Source organism: Mustela putorius, unplaced genomic scaffold, assembly GCF_011764305.1.
Source record: "Mustela putorius furo isolate JIRA1106 unplaced genomic scaffold, ASM1176430v1.1 tig00000129_pilon_pilon_pilon, whole genome shotgun sequence".
Lineage (NCBI taxonomy): Eukaryota > Metazoa > Chordata > Mammalia > Carnivora > Mustelidae > Mustela > Mustela putorius.
In genome coordinates this window covers 27,001,814-27,026,022 of record NW_025421290.1, presented here as the reverse complement: position 1 = coordinate 27,026,022, position 24,209 = coordinate 27,001,814, and the positions used below count along the sequence as shown (strand labels likewise).

Below are 24,209 nucleotides of genomic sequence, written 5' to 3'. Positions count from 1 at the left end.
CTGATTTCTTTTTACAAAAACAGATTCAGATTGTCCTGATTACAGCTTTTCAATTTAAATCAAATGTATCCAACCCACATTAATTCTGTCCTTATAATGTTTCCCCTTCCTTTGTAATAAAAGTTTACGAGGGCCAGGTTCAAATGTGACGTCTCTGACTATTTTATGTCTCAGAAGTTCTGGGAGTTAATTCCACCTCATATTAAACCATTTATGGATTTGCCAGCAAAGGTCAGCATGTTAAAGTACTACACAAGTTTTTATTAAAACAATTCTGTCTTTCTCAAATAAATTTTCAAGCTTTAAAGAATTATTGATTTGTCTAAGCCAGTTAGGTTAGCTGGTTGTAGCTTGGTTTTAAACAATCTCTGATCTCTATTCTGAGAGGGCAATGAAAGGAGAAAATGGTCTACAAAAAAATACTATGTAGCTAATCCTTCTGGTCAAGAGAGAAGAAAGAAAGGGAGAAAGGAAGAAAGAAAGAGGAAGGAAGGAGGGAAAGAAGAGAAAAAGTCTTCACAAAGTTGCCACCATTAAGCAAGGAAACGTGTTAATTACAGAACCAACGTCCATTTTTTCCCAGCTCCTTTTCTCCCAGGAAGTTCATGCCGCTGAATCCAAGTAGACCTACTCCTCTCCTACGTCACACATTCAGTGATTCATCCTTTCTTTCTTTCTTCTTTCTTTTTTTGGACATCTCTTAGAGTACTTATCCTTTTTTGCCTTGTATTATGGTTATTACTGAACATGCCTTTCTCTCACTGGGTGATGAGGTCCTCGCGCCCCACAGCCAGATCCTCCATCACCCTCAGCACAACGCCCTACGAGTGTAACAGATACACGTGCAGACAGAATATATGAATGAGTGAGCGAGGGATTATGTGAAATTCTAGCATGTTTTCTATTACCTAAACACCTATATCAGGATACATTGTGATTGAGATGCAAAGAGGAAAGTGAATCATAAAAATTATTCCACCATAACTAATAAACAAAAACATCTTTTAAAATATTTAAGAGACTTCTTTTGTTCAAACTTGGGTAATGTAAATCTTCATTAAGAGGCTGCTTCCTCTTTAGTGATGAAATATGAATGCAATTTCCTGTCCCCTCGCTAGGGTTAGTTTCTCATCTCGGTGCAAGCAGATCTATCCCGCTCCTCGGTAGACAAGATCGTCACCCCAAGAAACATGGGTAAGTGTAAGATTAAAGAATAAAAAAAGATTTTTATTAGATAACATACTTTGACATGATTATCAGTAATGTTCACAACCCTTTAATCGAATTTAGGCTAATGAAGCAGAACTTTATGCAATGAAGCAGAACTTTATGAGAGAGAGAAATGAGATTGACACGTGGTTTCCCTTTCTCTGGGCAGTGGTAAAAGGATGTCAAAATTGCTGTTTAGAAATAGTTAGGTAAATCTACCGATATACAAGAGTGGAATATTTATGCTCCATTCTCTTTTCAGGAAGCATCATATTTGCAAACTGAATTAAGGGTTTGTGAAGCAGTCTACCAGCTTCCAGCTGTAGAGGCATCCCGCACCATTTCCTAGTTGGTAGGATGGGCTCGTGATACTTTCTATGTCATCAGAAATAATGTGAAATTTGGAAATAGGATTTCCAGTGTTAATAAGTAGTAAGTTATAATTCTTACTTAACAAGTGGCTATCAGTATCTTGCACAAAGTAGTCTTAATAAGCAGCTATTAAACCAATCAATGAAGGTCAGGAAGTATTTCCTATAATGTATAGAAAAACATTGTCATCAATGATTTGTACTATTTGAGTAGCTGGTTAAAAATAGATATATTTTAATACACTGGGGATTATCTCCTTCTGGCATTTGGTAAAAATTGAAGTCAAAATTAGAAACTTATGCAAATTTCTCAGCCCTGGTTCTAAAAACAATTTTGTCAAAATTGTATTAAAGTAGTAAAATGTATCTGAAAAGAGGTATAAATAATAAGAACCATGTATTCCATTAAAATCTCAGAAGCAGGGCACCGGGGTGGCTCAGTGTGTTAATTCTCTGCCTTCTGCTCAGGTCACGATCCCAGGGTCTTGGGATCAAGCCCCACATAGGGCTCTCTGCTCAGCGGGGTGCCTTCTTCCCCACTCTCTCTGCCTGCCTCTCTGCCTACTTGTGACCTTTCCCTCTCTGTGTCAAATAAATAAATAAAATCTTTTTAAAAAAAAAAATATAAAATCTCAGAAGAAAAAAAAAAAATCTCTCAGTTCACCCACGTTAATTCAACAACTATTAGCTGCAGAGCTTGGTATCATATTTGAAACGTAGCTATACAAATTATACTCTGAGTGCTACTGGTGTCTCTGCTATGCTCTAGGTAGATGACAAAAGATGATCTCCACTCAGGACATGTCGGGGACAGCACAAGGACACCCACAGACTAGCAGTGGGTCATTCATTCAAACAGTACTATCATCTAATACAAAATGAAGGTCTCCCATGTTCCAGGAATGTTATGTGTGTTCTTATTTTATTGTCACGATACTCTCCAAAGTGGGTGTTAATTTTACCTATGAAGATTGAAACTTAAAGAAGAAGCACCAGGGTCATAAATCCCCCAAGAGCTATGAGAACCTTTCAAAAAGTCTCCGGAGCCACACGCCTAGCGAAAGCCTCACAACCACTGCTCTGTTATCCCACAGAGAAGACACTCTGATTCTGCTTCATCAAACTATTTGATCTTGTGGTGGTTTTAGTCAAAGCGGAAACATTTTTACAGAGGAAGAAACTCAGTCCATTGAGAACTTTACAAATCCTCCTAAAATCACGTTTGCCATTTATCCATCTTTTTTCTTCCTTAAGAGAAAACATGAATACTTCTTAAGATGAATAGAGGAAAAGGGGGCACCCACTGCCAGTCCTCGCCCATCCCTGCCCTGACCTCTCAATCCTGGTCCCAAGGAGGGATGTTCTTCCCAGACAAATGAGCCTAGTGATAGGTGGGACCCTGTGCAACCATCAGAGCAGAGTGCCATCCTCCTTCACTCAGACTTTTTTCTAGTGTCATTTTCCTTCTGCACTTTTATCCTTTAGAGGTCTCTTTCATGAGGATTTTGGGGGTCACTTTCCTCAGGGGTGGTTTATCTTAAATTGTCCTTAATTTTGCTCTGGATTTGATATTTGGTTCTGTCGTGTATATAACTATAGGATGACATAAATTTTCATGGCCATTTGGAAATATCAACCCATTGTCTCCTGGTCTCGGTTATTACTACTGTGAAGTCCTTTGTCACTTTACAGTTCGTCCTTTGTAGGTACTCCATTTTTTCTCTTTGGTCATTTTTTCTTTGTTTTGAATCAGCAGCTTCATTGCAGTGTGTCTAAGCAGATGTCGATTTCCATTTTTGTTTTTAATCCTTGTTGGGATTTGCTGGATTTCATAAATCTGAGGACTCCATGTCCTTCATCAGTCCTAGACAGCTGTCAGTCATTATCTTTGCAAACATTCCCTATTTTCTCTCTTCTTTCCCTTATGGAATTCCAATTAAATATATGCAGACATGTTTGCTTTATTCTCCATGGCTTTTTGTTTTTTCCCATCTCTTTAACACTCTGATAATTTATTATTTCCTTAGATCTACCTTGCAGTATATTAATTTCCTCTTCAGCTAAAGCTCATCAGTGGGTTAGTCCCTGTGTTGATTTTTTTAAATTTAAATTATTACATATTTTATTTTTGGAAAATTTATTTCGATCTTATTAAAAATATGCCAATCCGTCTTTTGTAGTCTCTTGTTCCTTGATCATGAGTTTAAATCCCTTCCTTTATTTCTTATTTTTTCAAAAGTTTTTTTTGTATTTATTTGAGAGGGAGAGGGAAGGGTCAGAAGCAGAGGGAGAAGCAGGCTCCCCGCTGAGCAGGGCTCGATCCCAGTACCCTGGAGCTACCTGAGCTACAGCAGATGCTTGACCGACTGAGCCACCCAGGCACCCTTCCTTTATTTCTTATTAACATAATTATTTTGTGCTGTAAATCTATTAAGTTTATTCTAAAGCTTTTGTGGATCTGCTACTCACTTTCCTCATTTTTGATGACTCTGAGGCATAGTGGTTAATGTATGTGTGTGTGTGTATGCGTGTGCGTGTTTTCATGAGCTCATATTTGTTAAAACTCTTATCTGAGAGGATTCTTTTTTATTTCATATTCTCTACTGAAATAGAGTTGACACACAATATTACATTATTTTCAGGTGGACAACATAGCGATTCGATAACTCTAAACCTGACTCTATGCTCACCACAAGCTCAGCTGCCCTCTGTCACCACCACACAACTCTCTCACAATAACACTAGCTCTGGTCTCTATTCTGTACCGTTCATCCCTGTGACTTATTCATTCCACAACTGGAAGCCTGTGTCTCTCACTCCCCTTCACCCAGCTTGCTCACCCTTGCGCCCCCTCCCTACTGGCAACCACCCATTCCTTCTGAGAGAGTTCTTCGAAGCCTACGTGGAGAGAAGGTCCCTCAAGGGATGATTTCTATTTACTTTTTCCAGGTGCCTAGGATATTTGTTTTTTCATATAGCAAACTCTCATTTTTGGTGAATTCACTTTCATCTTGCTTAAATGATTTATGGTTTGCTTTGGTTTCCATGAATTATGTTTATATATGAGAAGAGAAGTAAAATGGTATCAGTTCTTAAGAAGGGCTGTGTGCTCTGCTGCAGGTAATATAGATGCTGTTTGACTCTCAAGATTCTTTCAAGCTCATTGCACAGAGCCTTTGATTCCACTTTCTAACTTTTTAAATGCAAGATAACAATACATGCAGAAACATGCATGTGTCCTAAGGGTACAGTTTGATGAATGTCTACAAACTGAACATGTTCATGGAGTCATCACTCAGAACAAAACCAGAACATGGCAAATTCTCAGAAGTCCCCCTCATGCCCTCTTCCAGTCATTACCCGGCCCCTCCCCCAAGGCAACCACTACCTGACTTCTTTTTTTTTTTTTCCTGACATTTAAATGTTTACTGTGATACTCCACAACCAAATCAAACAAGGTTTTGTCCACCTAATGTGCAGCAAGCCAATTAAAACTGTCATGGAGCTTCTGCAGTGAAGATAGGTAGGCTAGGTATTGGTGTGGTACCACCCAGGAGAATGGGAAGCTCATTCTCTAGAGTCCTGAACTGCCCGATGGCTTGCAAGTGAGGGCTCTGAAGGGCAAAATTTGGGACAAGGTCTTTGAGGAAGCGGACATCACTGAGTGGAGGCCATGAGATCATGCTACCAAAGGTCTCCTGAGAAGGCAGTTGCTGTTTTTGTTTTTGTTTTTTATAAGAATTTATTAATTAATTTAGAAGAGAGAGTGTGTGAGGAGTGTGGGGCAGGGGAAGGAAAGGGAGAGGGAGAAGCAGCCTCCCTGCTGAGCAGGACCCCAGTGTGGGGCTCCATCCCAGGACCTGAGCTGAAGGCAGATGCTTAACCACTGAGCCACCCAGGCATCCCAGAGGTGGACACTATTGAGAGGAGGCCCATGAGCTCATGTTAATAGGTACTCTGATCCTGCTTCAGCTGGCCTCTTGAAGCTCTTTTCCATCTCATGAGACTTAGATTCTGAAAAATATCTTCAATCCTTCTGTTACAGATTTCATTAGGTACATATAGTACTTATATATTTAAGGTAGTGCCGATTAACTACGTGTAAGCCAGGGGGATTGCATTCCTACAGGTTCTCTGGCCAGTCCAGTCATGCCTGCAGGTGGTATAACCTCCAGGGTTCATTTTTTTTCTTTTTCTTTAAAGATTTTATGTATTTACTTCAGAGAGAGAATGAGCGAGAGAGAGAGAGAGAGAGAGAGAGACGAAGTGCGTGAGCGAGGGAGGGGTAAGGGAGAGGGAGAAGCAAACTCCCCACTGAGCAGCAAAAACAGACTCCCAGCTGAGCAGTGAGCCTGATGGGGGTTCAATCCCAGGGCCCTGAGCCACCCGGGCACCCTTCTAGGGTTCGCTCTTGCATCTGAACTGACAAGACAGATGCAGGCTTCAACTCCACATGATTTTTGCAACCATGCAAACATACCACGTTACATATACATCAATCTCACAATCGGTCTTCTCTACATTTTCTTCCTTACCACATTATGAGTGCTGAAAGATACTTAATTTCAGCTTTGAGATAATTCACAGAGGATTCCCAAACTCAACAAAATAGACCCTTCGAAGCTCAGCTTCAAGAACTGGGAGATTGTTTTGAGTGTGGTAGCAGGATAAATGTTCCTTTTAGCCATCTAGTTCTCACATCAAGTACAGGAAAAATTAGAGTCTGTCTAAGTAAATCCAATACATGATCCATTATAGAAAAGGAATCCGTGGGCACATAACAACACATTGTTACTAAGTGGGAGGACACGATGTGAGATGATGATTTTTACAAGTGTATTTGACGCCTGTAGAGTCTAACAGACAGCATGAAAGTGATGTGTTCTAGAAAACCTGTGGTCATCTTCCATCTGATTTACAGAAATGATTACTCACAAATTATTTTCTTTTTCTTTCTTTCTTTTTTTTTTTTTTAGATATTATTTATTTATTTGACAGAGAGAGATCACAAGTAGGCAGAGAGGCAGGCAGAGAGAGAGGAGGAAGGAAGCAGGCTCCCCCCCGGAGCAGAGAGCCCCATGCGGGACTCGATCCCAGGACCCTGAGATCATGACCTGAGCCGAAGGCAGCGGCTTAACCCACCGAGCCACCCAGGCGCCCCACAAATTATTTTCTTTAATTAGATCTGTTATTATGGTGAGAAGACTTGTATTAATCTATTGGTGGAAAATAGAAAATAATTATTTTCTTTCTCAACAAAGCTGGTCTACTTTGCTGCAAAAACACCTCAGCTTTCTAAGGCATTTTTATGTAAAAAGCAGAAAGCAAAATCCTTAACAGCCAAGAAGCTTTATTTAGCATTCCAACCTAGGATCGTGGCCAAGTTCCACCCATGATTAAATAGGCGTTTCTGGGCTAATGGCTTAATATGTGGCTCAATTCTTTATTTGTAATATAAGTTTATAATAAATGGCACAGAACTGTAGTAACACCTAAGTTATAACAAATGTGCATGCCATTTTAAAGGGTGCTAGCACATAGAAAGCCTTTAATAAATGGACCACTGCTCTGATTTCTGACAGAGTAGATTAACTTTTTAATCCCCTAGTAGATATTCTTTTGTGTCTGCTTTTTTCCATCACTCTGCATTATGTTTCTGAGCTTCAACTGTGTTATTGTCCGCAGCAATAATTTGTTCGTTTTCAGTGACGTATAGATTTCAATTGTGTTAATATATACTTATCTATTTACTTCTCTATTCTGCAAGTGCTCATCCCACTTGGGGGATGCTACAAACAAGGCTACTGGGAACATTCTTATTCTACCCCGCGTCTTTTTAGTAAACACATGTATGTATTCCTGTTGACCAGATACCTGGAAATGGAATTGCTGAACCACACGGTATAAGTAAATGTCAAAACCATTTTCCAACCACCGGTAAATAAGAGTCCCAGGCACGTTACAGCCTCACCACAACTTGGTAACTTCTGCCTTTTTCATTTTATTCACTCAGGTGGGTGTCATTGTGGTTTTCGTTTGTATTTCCTTGATGACTGACAAAGTTGAGCACATAGATCCAGCACGAGTTCCTGGCTGGTGTGCAGATCACAGGACCAAACTAAGAGTGTAGACTCAGGCCCCATTCCCAAGAAAGGACCAACCAGAGGCCATGAATCCTCAGGGATTTTTCATCTTGGCTCCTCACAGAAACACAGCAGAGACAGGGAACTTGCCAGCTCTCCCCACCGTCTGCAAGAAGCTATCCAGTTTGTTGTTTCCTATGTTTAATTTCTAGTTCACCTTTTGCGTGAGGATAGAGGCTCCAGCACCCCCACACATGTGCTATGGTGAGAACCACTTCCTGCCTACACACGTCTGCATTCTGCCTCTAGCTCTCTGCATTAGAGACTCTAGTCACATCTTCCAACTCACAGAGGCCTCCAGGACGTCCCGAGCTTTCTGCTCACGTACCTTCCTGATCTTAGCTCCCCTTCTTTTTTCTCCATCCCAATTTTTTTTTTTCCTTTCTGGAAGTTCACCTATTGATTCAAAAGTTGTTTTTTCACATTTTGTTCATATTTCTAGGTGTAGTAAAACAAGATTTGGAGGAATTTAGGTCTTTACTTTAAAACTGACATAAAAATAGGTACTCTGAATATGGTTTTTTCTGCTACCAGAATCCTGTGGCTTGTGGTGGCAAGGCCTCTGTTGTGCTCAGGGCTCATTCATACTTGGAAAGGGGTGGTTTTGGTGTCCTCAGGCACATAACAAGAAGGCAAATCTTTCTTTCCCTGCACAGTGACTCTACAGAGTGTAAGCTCCCCACCACATAAGTCATCCAAGGAAGGAATAGGCCTCTCTGGCAAAGAAATAGAGACTAAAATAGTTCTCTACTCCACTATGAAAAGAGGGATGGGGTCTCTGTTCCCATGTGAATCTATAATAGCAGACCTTTAAAAAATTAAGCTAATAAATAATCAGTGACAAAGGTAGACACTGATGGTGGAAAGATTTTGCCCAGAATTAAGAACATTCTGCCCTCTCTTTCACAAAAGTACAGGAAAGATAAAATACCCATGAAGGAAGCAATGGGAATGCAAAAGAGGCAGTGTTGTCTAATTATTTATGAACTTTCATCAAGCCGCTATATTTTACAATATTTCAGTTTATTAAATTTCTTGTGACTCTATTTTCTTGACTAATGAGCAGATAGTGAAAGCACCTCATACCTAGATTGCATACAAAATGAAACATTTGAAATGGTATAACTATACAGTTCATATAACTCAAAAGCATTTACTGATTACAAACAAGTCATTACATCTGCCATTTTTATTAGCTCTGAAAATGTAACTTCAGTTTTGTGATGGTGTCCAATGAGAAATAGAATTCCCTCTCATCTATCACCTTGTGGATAATTCTTATTTGAAATAGAGAAAAATGTCTCAGCTTGATTTTATTCACTGAAGTCAATTAAATAATTTACCTTTTTAAACACCTTCATTGTCATTTAATAAATTTTTTATATCTCCAAGAAATGAAATAAAAGAAGATTGTTTCAAAAGCTTGAGGCACCCGCTAAAGACCTAAGCTATTCAAGTTCATCTTTCGTTACAGAAACAAAGGCATGTTAAAAACAGATGTCAATCTCCGTGAAAACAAAGCCTTCTATATTCACGTATGCACCAATCTCCCAAGTTTTGTGAAGGAAAACAAAATGACGATGACACTCTGCCGATGCTGAGGGATGGCCCGGTCGGTCGCTGGGGTTCTTCATCAGCGTCCTGTGATAATAAAAACATGGACTTCTGCTTGTTAAAATTTACTGACCAATGTGGCTAATCACCAGGAGGCTGGATTCTGGCCTCCAACTATTGATATCTTTGTGAAAATTGATCTATATCCACCTTTTAAAAGCACCAATGATTGAATCAGAACTTTTGAAAGCAAAGAAAAATGGACACACATTCCTAAAAAAGAAGGAGATGCTGAAGTGAACTGGAAGGAGGCAAGACTTACCTTGCTGTGTACCTTCTAAGAACAAATGCAATTGCCACCTTGATACGAGAAAATGAACAGCACGTGTATTGAAGAGCAGCACGACCTCGATCACTACCTGTTTCCGATTGTTTACATCTTTGTGGTCATAGTCAGCATCCCAGCCAACATCGGATCTCTATGTGTGTCTTTTCTACAAGCAAAGAAGGAGAATGAGCTAGGAATTTACCTCTTCAGTTTATCACTCTCAGATCTGCTCTACACATTAACTCTCCCTCTATGGATTAATTACACTTGGAATAATGACAACTGGACCTTCTCTCCTGCCGTGTGCAAGGGGAGCGCTTTCTTCATGTACATGAACTTCTACAGCAGCACGGCCTTCCTCACCTGCATCGCCGTTGATCGGTACTTAGCAGTGGTCTACCCTTTGAGGTTTTCTTTTCTAAGGACAAGAAGATTTGCCTTCATGGTCAGCCTATCCATCTGGGTATTGGAAACCTTGTTCAATGGTATCATCCTGTGGGAAGATGAAACCACTATAGAATATTGTGATGCCAAAAAGTCGAATTTTACTTTGTGCTACGACAAGTACCCCCTGGAGAAATGGCAAATCTGCTTCAACTTCTTTAGGACGTGTACAGGCTATGCAATACCCTTGGTCATTATCATGATTTGCAACCAGAAGGTCTACCAAGCCGTGCAGCATAACCAAGCCACTGAAAACAATGAAAAGAAGAGAATCATAAAACTTCTTGTTAGCATAACACTGACTTTTGTGTTGTGTTTTACTCCCTTTCACGTGATGCTGCTGATTCGCAGCATCTTAGAGCGCGATGGGAACTTCGGTAAACTTACCTTTAACCACAAGTCTGGGAAGCAGACTTACAAAATATACAGAATCACGGTTGCATTAACAAGTTTAAACTGTGTTGCAGATCCCATTCTGTACTGTTTTGTCACTGAAACGGGAAGATCTGATATGTGGAGTATATTAAAATTCTGTACTGGGAAGCTTAATAACCCAAAAGTACAAAGAAAAAGCATACTTTCTATGTCTACAAGAGACACCATGGAATTAGAAATCCTGGAATAGAAGCAAAGACTTTTTTTTAAGGTACACAGTATCATAACATCAAGGTTACATTCTGAAGAGGAAATTAAGCATAGGAGGGGACAAAGTGTTCCAATTGAATATTTTAATTCTATTCAATGGAAATCTTTTGGAAGTGTACTGTATGGCTCCCTTTTATTAAATTGGATATTGAATAAAATTCAAAGTATTAAAAATTTCAATAGTATTTTAGTGACTCAAGATCATTATTATCAATAAAAATTGGTTTGTTTTGTTTTGTTTTATCTATGCTGTAACCTTTCAGAGGTTATTAAATATATGGAAATCTGTGCCCTAATTCAGTGAGCTTTGTGTCCAGTTTTCATGACTTTTGTCACTCTTTCATAGATTTCAGACCACCAACTATCACTTTTCCCAACTGTATGTAACTGTCTCCAGCAACCCCAACTACTAAATACTGCTTCTAATCTTCTCATTAGGTAACAAATACTTATTGAGTCCCTCTATGTACTAGGCTTTGTGTTAAGTACTGGGGTTACAAAAGAAATGGTCTCATGAGGGGTGCCTGGGTGGCTCAGTGGGTTAAGCCTCTGCCTTCGGCTCAGGTCATGATCCCAGGGTCCTGGGATCGAGCCCTGCTGAGCAGAGAGCCCGATTCCCTTCCTCTCTCTCTCTGCCTGCCTCTCTGCCTACTTGTGATCTCTCTCTGTCAAATACATAAAGAAAATCTTTAAAAAAAAAAAAAAAAAAGAAAGAAAGAAATGGTCTCACGAAGCCTTATGAAAGCTTATGTCAGTTTGGAAACCTAGTCATTGAGCTTGTAAGACTTTTTACTAAAGAAAAGCAAATAGGAGTCTGAAGGCCTCTTCCAGAATATAAAGCTATGGGCTATGTGTACACTCTTTCGGCTGCTCAGAGGTCTTCTTCATTTCTCTGAAATCATAATTTTAAAAAAATTTACATTTGAGTACAACATAGCTGAAATTACCAGAAAGTTAATGTCTACACAAAAAGACATAGACACCAAAGGCACTTATTCCTTTAAATCTTACAGTCAGGCACTCTTTTGGGACTTAGAATACTTAAAGAATCTTGATAAAATATATTCTTTTATGTTTATGTTTTCTCGTTGTGGAAATTATCCTGCCTAGTTTTAGGTAGGCATTCCTTAAGCAAACCTTTTATGAACCAAAGTATTTTTCCAGATTTTTAAAGATTTTTTTTTTAATCCTACACTACTCCTTCTCTTGTTCTTTCTCTTTCTTGTTTCCTCTCTGGTCCTTCCCCCCCGCTTACAAAGTGATCTGATAACAAATGTCTTGGTCCCATTTAGTGCCCTCACCTTAGAAAACAAACATCCTGGGAACAAGAAAGACTATCTTTTCAATAGTAAAATTACTGAGTTCACAAATGGACTACATTTTCTATTAAGGTTTTCTGTGATGGTTCAGGTACACAAAAGAAAACCACCTCGCTTTGAAGTCACTTGTGTATTCTCTGTTCTTTGTATTTTTCGGATCATAAAGTTTCTGGAGAATTAATAGATTCTGTCTGGTCACACAGATACATCTACATATGCTTAAAACCTAAATATACACCATTAAAATGAAGAGTAATTAAAATAGTTTAGCTGTTTGATTAATTATTGACAAATTATTGGCAGCCTATAAGCTGAATGCTTATAAAACTAAGAGTTCCAAAAACAATTTTGCCCATATCTAGAAACTCTGATGTTGATTGAGTGTCTTGTCCAAGATCACAGAGTTAGTTGGAAACAAAGCCAGGCTTGAACTCCCAAATCACTTCCCTCCAGAGCTGCTTTTCCTCCTTTATATTTATTTGTTTTAACATTTCTACCATTTCTTTCTTAAGAGATGCAAAAGGTCTATACGCATGAAGAATTGTTCAGGAGAGTCATTGGACTTAGATCAGGATAAGGAGGATTATTTTATTAATGAATGCTTTATTTAATTTTATTTTATTAAAGGGGTTATTTTATTAATGAACACTTCTGGAAATATAATAAATCATATGGATAGTAACTAAGCTCATCTGTTACGGAGAGCTGGTTAGGACTTTACCTCAGCTGGTTATATAAAGAGATGTGGCAAATACAAATTCATGGCACTCTTAGTAAGAACGTCCTACCTAATGATTAACAAAGAATCAATGATTTGGAATGCTGTAGGATAAGTTAAAAAGGAACCAGGCTGCCAAAATCTTTGAGCAGTGTATCCATCCTGTCCGAGCAGAGCCAGTCTTGGAGGACCCACAGTGGCAGGATGCTGTCCAGATATTAAGGCAAAGCATGCTAGATATGATCTAAAATTTTCTACAGTTCTGACAGTGGGAAGTTAGGCTTCAGTTTTGAGAAGCTTTTTTAGTTCCTAATTACTATCCTCCACTAAACTGTATGTATGGGGGTGCCTGGGTGGCTCAGTGGGTTAAGCCTCTGCCTTCAGCTCAGGTCATGGTCTCAGGGTCCTGGGATCGATCCCCACATAGGGCTCTCTGCTCAGTAGGAAGCCTGCTTGCCGCACCCCACCCCCATCTGCCTGCCTCTCTGCCTACTTGTGATCACTATCTGTCAAATAAATAAGTAAAATCTTGTAAAAAAATAAAAAATAAATAAACTGTAAGTATGTCTGGAAGGAGAAAGACCCTACATCTAATATCACCTGGGACTTTGTTGGCAGAAGACCCAGACAGGAGCACCACTGACCACCCACCATTTGACCTTAAAGAATTTTTGTGTTCTCCTTAAGGCTCAGCTTCTGTCCACTGCAGGGGCAAGAATAACACTTGCTTTTAACAAGTAGATGTGAAAACGACTTTGCAGAAGGTGATGAGATGTCTAGATGTTCATTATTACTTATTCTCATCTTTATCAGGATTAGTGGACAGCTATCCAAGAGATAGAGATGTCCCCAGGACCCTGGGGTAGGAATGTAGCCATGTGAGCTGACCGGGGCCAGCTCCAGTACACCTCTGCTCTGGTTACTTCTTCCAGGGAGCTGAACACACCCGTCAAGGTAACTGAAGGGCCTTCGTTGTTCCTGGCTCTGTGGCATCTTCTCCGTAGTGCCTGCTCCTGGGAATTCATAGTGCTAAGGAGACACACTGAGGACGTCACCATGAACAGAGGGTTGGACATCCATTTTTAATTTGTTTAAATTCCAGACTTTTAATTTCCTTATTCAGAATGTTATTTTTTTAAGATTTACTCATTTATTTTAGAGAGAGAGAAAAAGAGCACATGTCTAGGGTGAGGACCAGAGGGAGAGAGAGAAGCTCAAGCAGACACCTTGCTGAATGGGGAGCCCAACATGGGGCCCGATCTCACGACCCCAAAATCATGACCTGAGCCAAAGTCAAGAGTCAGACGCTTAACTGACTGCACCCCCCAGGCACTCCGATTTTTTTAATCTAATGGACTCAGACATCTTAGATAAGCCACTGAGGAAACTGAGCACAAGATTTTAAAACATCTATTTTTCCCACCTCGTCTGAAGAAGCTTCATGAATGAAGGAGATGTGAAAACACATCAAAAATAACCATCTCACTTGGACCAAATGATACAGCATTCTCTCCATAGGGGCAATCTGAGCAAATCTGCTTCCCCAACATCATTTATTTCATTTTCTCTTTGCAGTTTAAGCCATAAATTCTCCCCAAGACATGTTTTCATTCCTAAATGTTAGGATCAGATAAACAATTATTTGCCAATTGCCTCTGTTGACCTTGTGAACTTGACTTACTTATTTAGAAATACGCAGTACCAATTTTAAGATAGAATCTGTGGTGCATGGCATATAAGCATTTCTTTTTCCAACACTTTTATCTCACCCTGGGCTTCCTTTAGTCTAGACACTACTGTCATCGTTCTGTCATTTATGCATGGGGCCTCTGTTCCTTCCTGGCTGAGCCCATCCACAGGTTGCTATGGAAACACAACGGCTACTGTAACTCCTTGACCCAAGAAGGCCTTTGTGATAATAGACTTCTTTGTCCAGGTCCATCTGGTGACCCTGCGGTGAATCGGTAGGCTGTTCCTCCAACAGACACACCCACACACGAATAACACTTATTCGTAGATACAAACAACCTGTCCCTTGTCACAAAAACAAACCAACGAAAATTCCCGGGATCTTTGAACATGTGTTTGTGCTATTGCGTAAGATGCCTAGTACCAATGAGGAGAATACATACTACCTCCTTAATTTCTGAAATAATTCTCCTTGTGGGTGTTTTCATTTTGTTGTTTACTAGATCAGAAGTCGGGGGTGGGGAGAGACATTGTCAAGATCCTCCCTGCCAATCTCTACTCCCGTCTCTTTCCTCAGGCAGAAGTGGCTACCAAGGACTATTCTGGAAAATGGTATTCTGGAAAAATCCAGTTCTGACTGGGATTTTTTTTTTTTTTTTTTTACATCTTCTCGGGCAGACACCTATGGGGGAGAATAATAGGTTAATTTAAAAGAAAGCAGGAATGTCCTGTGTTGTTCTTTGTTCATAATATAAACACTTGATTGGATTCAACTTTTTTTTTTTTAATGACCATTCATTTCTTTTATTCTTTGGCATTTCGTAAAGCTTAAAGATAGAGCACAACCGTGATTAAGTTCATGTTATTTAGTTGCATTTGCTGAATGCCCCTTGTTTGCAGGAATAAGCAGACCGTGGCAAAATTGGGTCAAACTTGGGTGAGGGAGAAGAAAGCCATGCAGGAGCTGAGAGTTTTTCTCCTCCAAAGATCCTTTTTTTGCTACATCATTTGTCGGGGGCCAAGAAAAATCACACAGACGCCTTGCCTGTGGCCACTAGATGTCGATCATGTTCTATTTAGAACATTGTATTTCCACTCCCTCCACCCCTCCCACGGTCACTCCCAAAGGGCAGAGTAGTGTAATGGTGATGTTCTACCCAAGAAACAAGAAATATCCCCTATACATTAGAAACGAAGGAGAGGAAATGGTGAAATTCAGTTTGTATTCTTTGTCTTCCTGCTTTCCGGCAACCTTAGTATCGGTCAGGTAATTTCACTTGGTTTAAACTCCATGTATCATTTTAGTATCATTTTTTCCAGCTGCTCAGAATTAGTCAGTCCACATGTAAGAGAACATAACTGTGTAATTTCTGCAGGATGTGGATACAACATGGATAATTTGTTTGGTTATCTTACCCATGTTAGAAAATACTCATCCCCTTTCACATAAGTAGAAACAAAATATTTGAGCTATCAGAAGTTTGCAATTTTGTCTACTATAATAAAATTATTATCTATGAAATTCAAGATGTAATTCCATATATGTATGATTTTCCATTTCAAATTTATTATTGATATATCTCAGCACTAAAAATGTACATTATGTTGAATTGTGGAACCTGTTCCTCCCCAAAGAAGAGTAATGCAGTCATCATTTAACAGTATTTGCATATCATTAAATATGTAATGGCCTACAATCTGCTGCTTCTGCCTATAATTTTCTCAAATCCTTTATGAAACATCAGTGAATTTTTACACATTTAAGAAATAGGTTATGATTCCTCAAATGATGTTGCAATTATGTGTTGAAAAAAGCAAGCCAATAAAGAAATGAGCTAAGAAAGTCTCCATATTGTTTGGTGTAAGTATGAGAATAAAAATATAAATTTTGTTATCTAGGGAATGTGTACGCAATAAATTTTGAATCAAATACAATCCGGAAATCTTGCTCTCCAATGATTTGACTTGCCAGTGCTATGAAAAATATTAATGTGAGCTCTCGTCACTGCATTGATCCTTCTTGGATGTGTAATGGAACTCATAAAAATCCTTCTAACAGAAATCTTTTCAAAATTATTATAAAATCTCTGGTCTTGGGACCAAGACTATTGACACTTACTTACAAATGGATTAACTTGGAAAACCTGATTTCATTTCACAGTTAATTATATCACCTCAAAGGATTAAAATAATGGACTAAAAGTGACTTTGTAGAAATGCCTCAGAGAGGGGTACCATGAGCCTTTGGAAGTCTGAGCATGACTGCCAGATCTATTAGGTTCTATTAGTGTTTTTAAAAACATTGATAACTGAACAATATCCTTTCTCATGCCATTCACCCTTTCGTGGAATTGACAGTTGCTGATGCTAAGGAATGCTGCTGTGAATCTTCAGGGAAAGGCCTTCAGTGACATCCCTGGCAGTTCACCCAAGAAGGGAAAGTGTGACTTCTGTGTTCAAAGGGACTACGGGAAAGGAGAACCTGCTGGATTATAGCACTTGCCCCATCTTCCCTGGATTAAACGATTGCCAAAGCAAAGCAGTGTCTGAGATAGGCAGAGACTCTCCTTGCTCTACAGATTTTGTTCTGGCCCCTAAAAGAACTACTGTAAACGTTATTCTCACTGGTGATCAAGATTGCCTTTTGGGTGAATAAGTAATAAGTCAATTAGTGGAGTGAACCGAGATGGTACAATTTCACCCTTTTGTCCTAACCCTGAAGTTGAGTATCTGAAATCCTTGGAAGAATTTGTATTTGGGGTTGAAAACTTTTTTTAAGATTATACGGGAAAATAAGTTTAAAGAGAAAGAGTTTCCTTTTAAGAAAGCCTTAATTAACATGTGTTAAATTTGTTAAAACAGAAATGATAGAGGCTCCTGGGTGGCTAAGTCAGTCAAGCATCTGCTTTCAGCTCAGATCATGATCCCAGGGTCCTGGGATTGAGCCCCAACATTGGGCTCCCTGCTTGGCGAGGAAACTGCTTCTCCCTCTGCCTGCCGCCCCCCACTCCTGTACTCTCTATGTGTCTCAAATAAATACAATCTTTCAATTTTTTTAAAAAAAAAAAACAGAAGCACATATTATCAATGACATTTTACTCATCTTAAATGGATAAAAACAGGAAGTGTCATGTTGATTTCCATCTATCATCCCTTACTCAAGAAATTTTAAGATGTTCATTGCCTAAAACTTTTAGTAAGATGTTAAAAAATTGACTTGCTCTTACTGCAGACTCTACAATGGCATGAGTTTGTTCACTGATTCAGTGCTACAGAAAAATATTGCTGCCTTTTCTTTAAGTCAACCTCATTGGAACTCCCAGCCCAGATATCACCAAGCTATAGGAAATTCCAACCTCGTCATTCCTGGGATGCCCTCCTCTTTCAGGTTTATATCAGAATCAGAGAGGGATTACAGGAGGCTAAGAAAATAGAGGCTAACAATTACCAGGGACGTTATCTAAGCTGTCATGGTCCTTTACACCTCACTGGTTTTTTGCTGCCTCCCTATCTTGGGGCATAAGGCTCATTGATAAGATTGAGTATATCCTGGCTAATGACCCAGATGCCTGTGCATCAGGTTGACTGAAATGGCACTCCCTTCAGAATCCATGGAGCTCTTGGCCTCCAAACCTCAGTTAAGTCAATCAGAGCAGCCCAATGCCCTGGACCAATGGTGGGCTGAGTGGTGGGCATGTTACCTAACCTGCTTGTAATGTTGGGACAAAGGCTTTTACTTCTGCCCTGGATAATGTGCCCCACGGCTGCAGTGCTGGAATTAGATGGTCATCTTGCAGTTAGGAATTTACCATCACACGGAAGAAAGAAGAAGTCGGCAGTGGGGACGCACCTAGCCCATGAAGTTAGCAGCCTTTGTTAGTAAATGGCGAAATAATAATAATAATAATAATAACGGTTTAAACTGTTTCTTGCTACAAGCTGGGACTCAAAAAATGCCTACCAAGGCTCTTATATCAGGTAATTGCTAAAAAAAATTAAATTAAATTAAAAAATCATGACATTGGAGTTTTTGAGCTTCTTTTTTCAGGCTTTGATAAGGTTCTGCAAAAGAAAGGTAAAATGATTCAATTTTCCTGAGACCTTTCCTGATATGTTTTCTTTTAAGATTTTATTTATTTATTTGACAGACACAGATTACAAGTAGGCAGAGAGGCAGGCAGAGAGAGAGGAAGAAGCAGGCCCCCGGCTGAGCAGAGAGCCCAATGTGGGGCTCCATCCCAGGACCCTGGGATCATGACCTGAGCTGAAGGCAGAGGCTTTAACCCACTGAGCCACCCAGGAGCCCCCTCCTGATATGTTTTCAAATCTAGTAAATACCACTGATCTGAGGGGCCCAGGCACTAAACCGATGTGTTTTCATGCTTCAGGAAAAGGGTGAACTTTAGCTAGAAAAAGGAAGTCAATATTATTTGTGAGTCACTAGTGAGCAGAGTCTCGAAAGCTAGACATTATGGAGAAAGAAAAGAATTTTTAAAACTCCTTCAGCTCGCATTTCATATAAAGAACTAGATTGGGTGACTTAAACTTGGAGTCTTCAAAAAGCCAAAGGAAGGGAGGACATAAGCTATAAACAAAGCTCTTGTTATGCAAGAAATTTTAAAAAGCCTAACCTCCTGAACCCATGGACTGTGGGGAGGAGACAAAGAAGAGTTAGAATAAATACATCAGAGACAAGTGTTGAACTTCATGACCAGAGGAGCAGTAGGATCTTCCAGTGGGTGGGGGAGAATAGTCAATGCTGGTAACCTGCTTTCCCTACAGACAGTTGCAAGCTTCTGGGAGAAACTCATTCTGAGTATGGGAGAAACCCCATACTCATAATGAGGTATATCAATGTGGTGCAAAAATAGAGATTAGCATAAAGTTGAGCAGGTTGAGCACTGCACAAGAAACCTATGTCTAACGGGCACCATTCATTTCACAGACATTATAGATTTGTACATTTATTATGGCAGCTTTAGAGCATTGGCAGCAAAGTGTTCTAATAAAATCAGTGTGACAGGAAAGAAAATGTCTTAAGGAAGACACTTTTTTTCCCCCTAACTTTCATAGAATGCTGTTTCAGCCGCTTAACCTGGCCTCACCCCTGTCACTACAAGGGCCTGTAAGCCTCTTGTACTCCAGAGCCATCATGGGAGCCACTCTAGAAAATTAATGGAACCCAAGAAGAGATTATAGGCACCTCCTTTTTAGCCAAATTGAATAGAAGTTGTGGGTAACCTGGGACCTACTGCCTGCTGTCAGCATCTGAAATGGTTGGGGGCAGTCGTGTGGAGCTGAGTCCTCCGCCAGCGGGGTCTGACCCTACCCCAGGTAGAAAGCATCAGAAAGTGTGAAATTGTGGGATATGGAGCTGGTGTTGCAGAATTGCCTGTTGCCGGTGGGGTTGTGTGGTGGGGGCGTGGGGAGGGCTCACATGCCGAGCAACCAAAGTGTCAGAAGTGGAGTGTTTTGTGTGAGTAGTACAAAAGTCACATAAGACATAAACCATAGGGGAAAACTGGGTAAATTTTCCCTTTATATCCCCAATCCCAGAGCTTCTGATCCAGTAGGGGTAGAGTGGGGACCTTTCTAATAAGTTCCCCAGTAACTAATGTGGGTGGGTCTTACTTTGAGAACTCCTGCTCTAATATAATGCAGCCCTATTCCAGGGCTTCTTTATCAATTACCCCTTCTTTATCTTCTTTATCAATTACCCCTACCCAGAATAAAGGGGCAGCTTCTCCCACAGTGAGGATACCACGGATAATCAGCCCACAGGTAAGGAGTATAGTTGTGGGTCCCTTCCACTCTCAAGTTCAGTTCTATCCTGTGTTCGCTAAGACAGAAATCATCAAGGCTCAAACACTGTGACCAATCACGTTTCTGGCTGTAGTCCCTAACTTGCAGAATTTATGAGAAGTAATTAGACTAAAAGCTGCCAAATTAAGGGAGCTGGATAACCATTCACCTCTCGGAGCTCATGGCACTGTGGTACAGGCCACATGTGGTTCTTTGCCATGCCTTAAGCCCATGGCTATATCCTCACCAGTAGGTCAAAAGCTATTTGAGAGCAGAAACCGTGTTTTATTCATCTCTGTATGTCCTTCAAGCCCATGTTTGGCTCCCTTCCTGGAAATGAGCATAGAGTTCTATATATTCTAGATGTAAAAGGAATCTTATTTAGAAAATACCAAAATATTTACTTTCCATTCCCATATAAGTGATCTTCTCTCAATGCCCATCCTTCATTAAAGCCTAGTTTATTGCTCTGGAAAAAGGAGGGAGGTATCAAAAAGTCATAATTCATGAATTAATATTGTTTTTAAAAGATTTTATTTTAGAGTGCCTGGGTGGCTCAGTTAGTTAACTGTCTACCTTCAGCTCAGGTCATGATCTTGGGGTCATGGGATCAAGCTCCACATAGGGCTCCCGCTCATCAGGAAGTCTGCTTCTCCCTTTCCCTCTGTGCATGTTCTCTCACTCTCTTTCAAATCTTTAAAAAAATATATTTTATTTATTTGAGAGAAATCATGTACAAACAGGAGGAAGGGCAGAGGGAGAAGCAGACTTCCCACTGAGCAGGGAGCCCAACATAGGGCTCAATCCCAGGACCCCAAGATCATGACCTGAGCTGAAAGCAGATGCTCATCTGACTGTGACACCCAGGTGCCCCAAGAAGATATTACTTTGTTTCATCCACTGGGGAACAATAGCAGAAAATAGAACTACTGTCAACTAACAGCCCAGAAACAATATCCTGGTCACTGGATGCTAGAAGAATGGGTGGGTGGATAATAGGGAGGATTAAGTACTCTTCAAGATGTTCCTTCCTCTTTACTCCAAAGCTCATCTGTGTCTTTGGCATTCATTTGGTGAAAATGTATCTGGTCCTTTCAAGGAGGAAACACATAAGAACAGACTGCTAATAATCACAGTACCTAACACCACATCTTGCTTAGAGTTAGGCACTGAATAATTACTCAGTCATTTGGTCTGCTGATTAGATTTGAAGAGATATGAAAATCATGTGGTGCACTTGGTTGAGTGAATTGAAGTGGGGAAGATGAGATGACATCTCTTTGGAACATCAGTGTGGCCAACAAGGTCTGGGCAAGGCCTTCCTCTGCAGTAGCCTTTATTGGATGGTGGACAGGTCTGCCCCTCTGCTATCCTGAAAGTGCCAGTAACAGAGAAAGAGCTCACAAAAAGACATAACTTTCTTCCTAGTTCTATCCCAAGGTGGAAGATTGACCACAGTTTCTCCTCTTCCACATTCAACTCTAGAAAGGCATTTAAAGGACATCCAGTACTGATTCCTAATATTATAAATAGAGGGATCTCAGCCCAGCGACACAAAATAATTTACCAAACTTCAATGACAGAGACTGGCCTAGGCTTCACGTCTCCCAGGTCAGGAGTTTTTCCTTTATTGCAGATTCTTCTGGAGGCCCACGACAAATCACACATTCCTAGGGGGAAAAAGGTTATCGGTCCAGAGAGGAAAAGTCCAGGGGCAATTTCAAGTCTGGCTGAAATCAAATGCTCAACTCATGTTGCTAGGAACACATTCTTGCCATCTTCCTGTTCTGCCTTTTGTAGTTAAAGATTTTCTGTCATGTCAGAGAGGGCTCCCGGCACCTCCAGGCTTGGGATCCACAGCTTAAAAAATCCAATGGATGGAGTCTCGTTCCTGGTAGTTTTGGCGAAAGTCATGATTCTGGTTCCCCTGCCCTTGTTCCCCACTTGAACAGTCGCTATGGTTAGAGGTACACAATGGTCTGTTCTCAGAGACCAGCTTCTAGAGTGTAGGGTGGTCACACCCTCATTTTGGTGACTGAAAGGAGAAGAGAGGGCAGCTTCTCAAAGGAAAATCAGAATGTTGTTATCCAGAGAAGGAGGGAAGAGAGACTGTTTCTGTGACTGTATCCTTCTAGATGGTGTGGTCCAGATACACCTGTGACATCAGGCATTATTCTCAATGAAAAGGGATGTAGGTTTATTTAATTTCTGAAAAGGGAGAAATTGGACTTCTCTGCATCAAGAGAAGACACTTTCCACAATGTCCATCCTGAAAGGTGGTATCAGGAAAGATCAGAGGCAGGCACTCTACTCAAGGTCCAAATCATGGGAATATCCATGAGATGTCTGAACACATGTCCTTGTCTAAATTTCTATACTGCAGCATTGCCTGCCAAACATCTGTAATAAAAATCTTTCGACGCACATGGGATGTGAACATACGTGACAGCAGCATCGGTGATATCCACTGGAGCGTCTTCTTGGTTTGGGGTTACAGTTTTTGTTCCTTCATTTACTAGCTCCCTGAAACCTTGAACAAACCAGATAACCTCTCAGAAGCAGAATTTCCTCATTTTTAATGTGGAGATAGATAGCATCTCCCCTGCCCATCTAATGGTAATTGCTATTTGATACAAATGAAAAATTGGATATAAAAGTGTTTGGGGGGAAAATGAAGTACTAATTTTATATTGATCATTTCAACCTTTATATGTGAGCATAAGAAATATATTAATATGCATTCTTTATGAATATGAATTTTTATAATTCTTACCTCTGGAAAAGTTCCAAAGCCCATTTGACTCTTTTCCATATATGGCAGTATCTTTCACCATGCAAACATTGAAATGAATTGAGGATAAATTAACCTCCAGTTTTCTCCAGGCTTGCAGCAAGGAGATGATTTACTATAAAAGTTCACGTTTTCTGCTTGACAAATGAGTCACTGTGCTTATTATCTGTTTATGAGTAGGCAAAAGCACAAAACATCCCCATGTGTCCCAGTGAATTATGAAAGTCCTTTAAGAGCAGTGCATTCACCATGGATCTTCCTGCTATCTCTCCTCTGCAGTTTGCTGAGAATGTTTTCCATAATACAGCTGAGCTTATCACAATTCATTTCTGCACTCCTGGCTCCTGGGATGATCACCTAGATTTCTAAACCCCAGATTGGAAGCTGCAGTTTGATAAAAACAGTTCCTCCTTCTGTTCACCCTCGTCATCCACCCTACCCCATTCATCCCTCTCTAAATATTCTGGTTCCTGAGGCTTTTTTGATCAAATTCTTTATTGTCCCAGGTTTTTGGGAATTCAGCAGTGATAGCCTCCCTGAAGATGATGAGAGTGTACGATGTGTTGAGTCCTCTACATCTGATATTTTACTTAATGCCTCACAGTCTTAGGAACCAGATTGTCTCCATTGTACATAAAAAGACTGAAGTTTGGAGAAGCTAGAGCAGGACAAGATTTGAACTCAAATATCTGAGTCCAAAGTCTATGACTCTAACCACCATACTGGATAAGGTTTGTTTCCATTTTGTTCAAGCAGGCTTTTTTCCCCCTTCCCTCTCTCTTATGTAAACTTGACTGATCTGCATTGAGAAATGGATCTCACTTGGGTCAGGAGACAGAGGAAGTTTTGTTCGTCTAATTTCAGGAGACACGTGTATGCGTTACGATATATTGCAGATAACTTTACTGGGAAAGAAACTATGACTATCTCCTAAGGACCCCGTCTTGACAGTGGAGCAAGGAACAACCATGTTGAATTGCTGTTCTCTGTCAGTCACTATGAAGTCTACATTCTAATTATTATATCATTTAAAGTTCCAGGCCATTGGTGAGATATATGGTCAAGAGGTAGTGTGATCAGCTTTGCAATCACTACTAGACAAAAATATAACACGGGATTTTTTAAATATAAAAATGAGGAAGAATGCTAAACGATTGGGAATCTATATATGAAATTTATTTATTTTCGAGGTATAG

At 40.1% G+C, this 24,209-nt stretch overlaps 1 protein-coding gene across 9 annotated transcripts; it reads left to right on the top strand.

Annotated features, from left to right (window-relative positions):
• The first annotated feature begins 1,109 nt into the window (after window positions 1-1,109).
• GPR65 (G protein-coupled receptor 65) lies at window positions 1,110-10,879 on the top strand. 9 transcript variants are annotated; one of them, XM_045071568.1, is made up of 4 exons: window positions 1,117-1,194; window positions 1,472-1,561; window positions 7,451-7,593; window positions 9,116-10,879. In XM_045071568.1, exon 4 carries the CDS (start codon window positions 9,652-9,654, stop codon window positions 10,672-10,674), a length of 1,023 nt encoding a protein of 340 aa, XP_044927503.1. In that variant the 5' UTR covers window positions 1,117-1,194; window positions 1,472-1,561; window positions 7,451-7,593; window positions 9,116-9,651; the 3' UTR covers window positions 10,675-10,879. The 9 variants fall into 9 exon arrangements, with proteins under 9 accessions (XP_004739173.1, XP_044927503.1, XP_012913365.1 ...); XM_013057911.2 differs by having other exon boundaries at window positions 1,472-1,641; window positions 9,198-10,879; XM_004739114.3 differs by lacking the exon at window positions 1,472-1,561 and having other exon boundaries at window positions 9,198-10,879.
• Window positions 10,880-24,209: the final 13,330 nt, after the last annotated feature.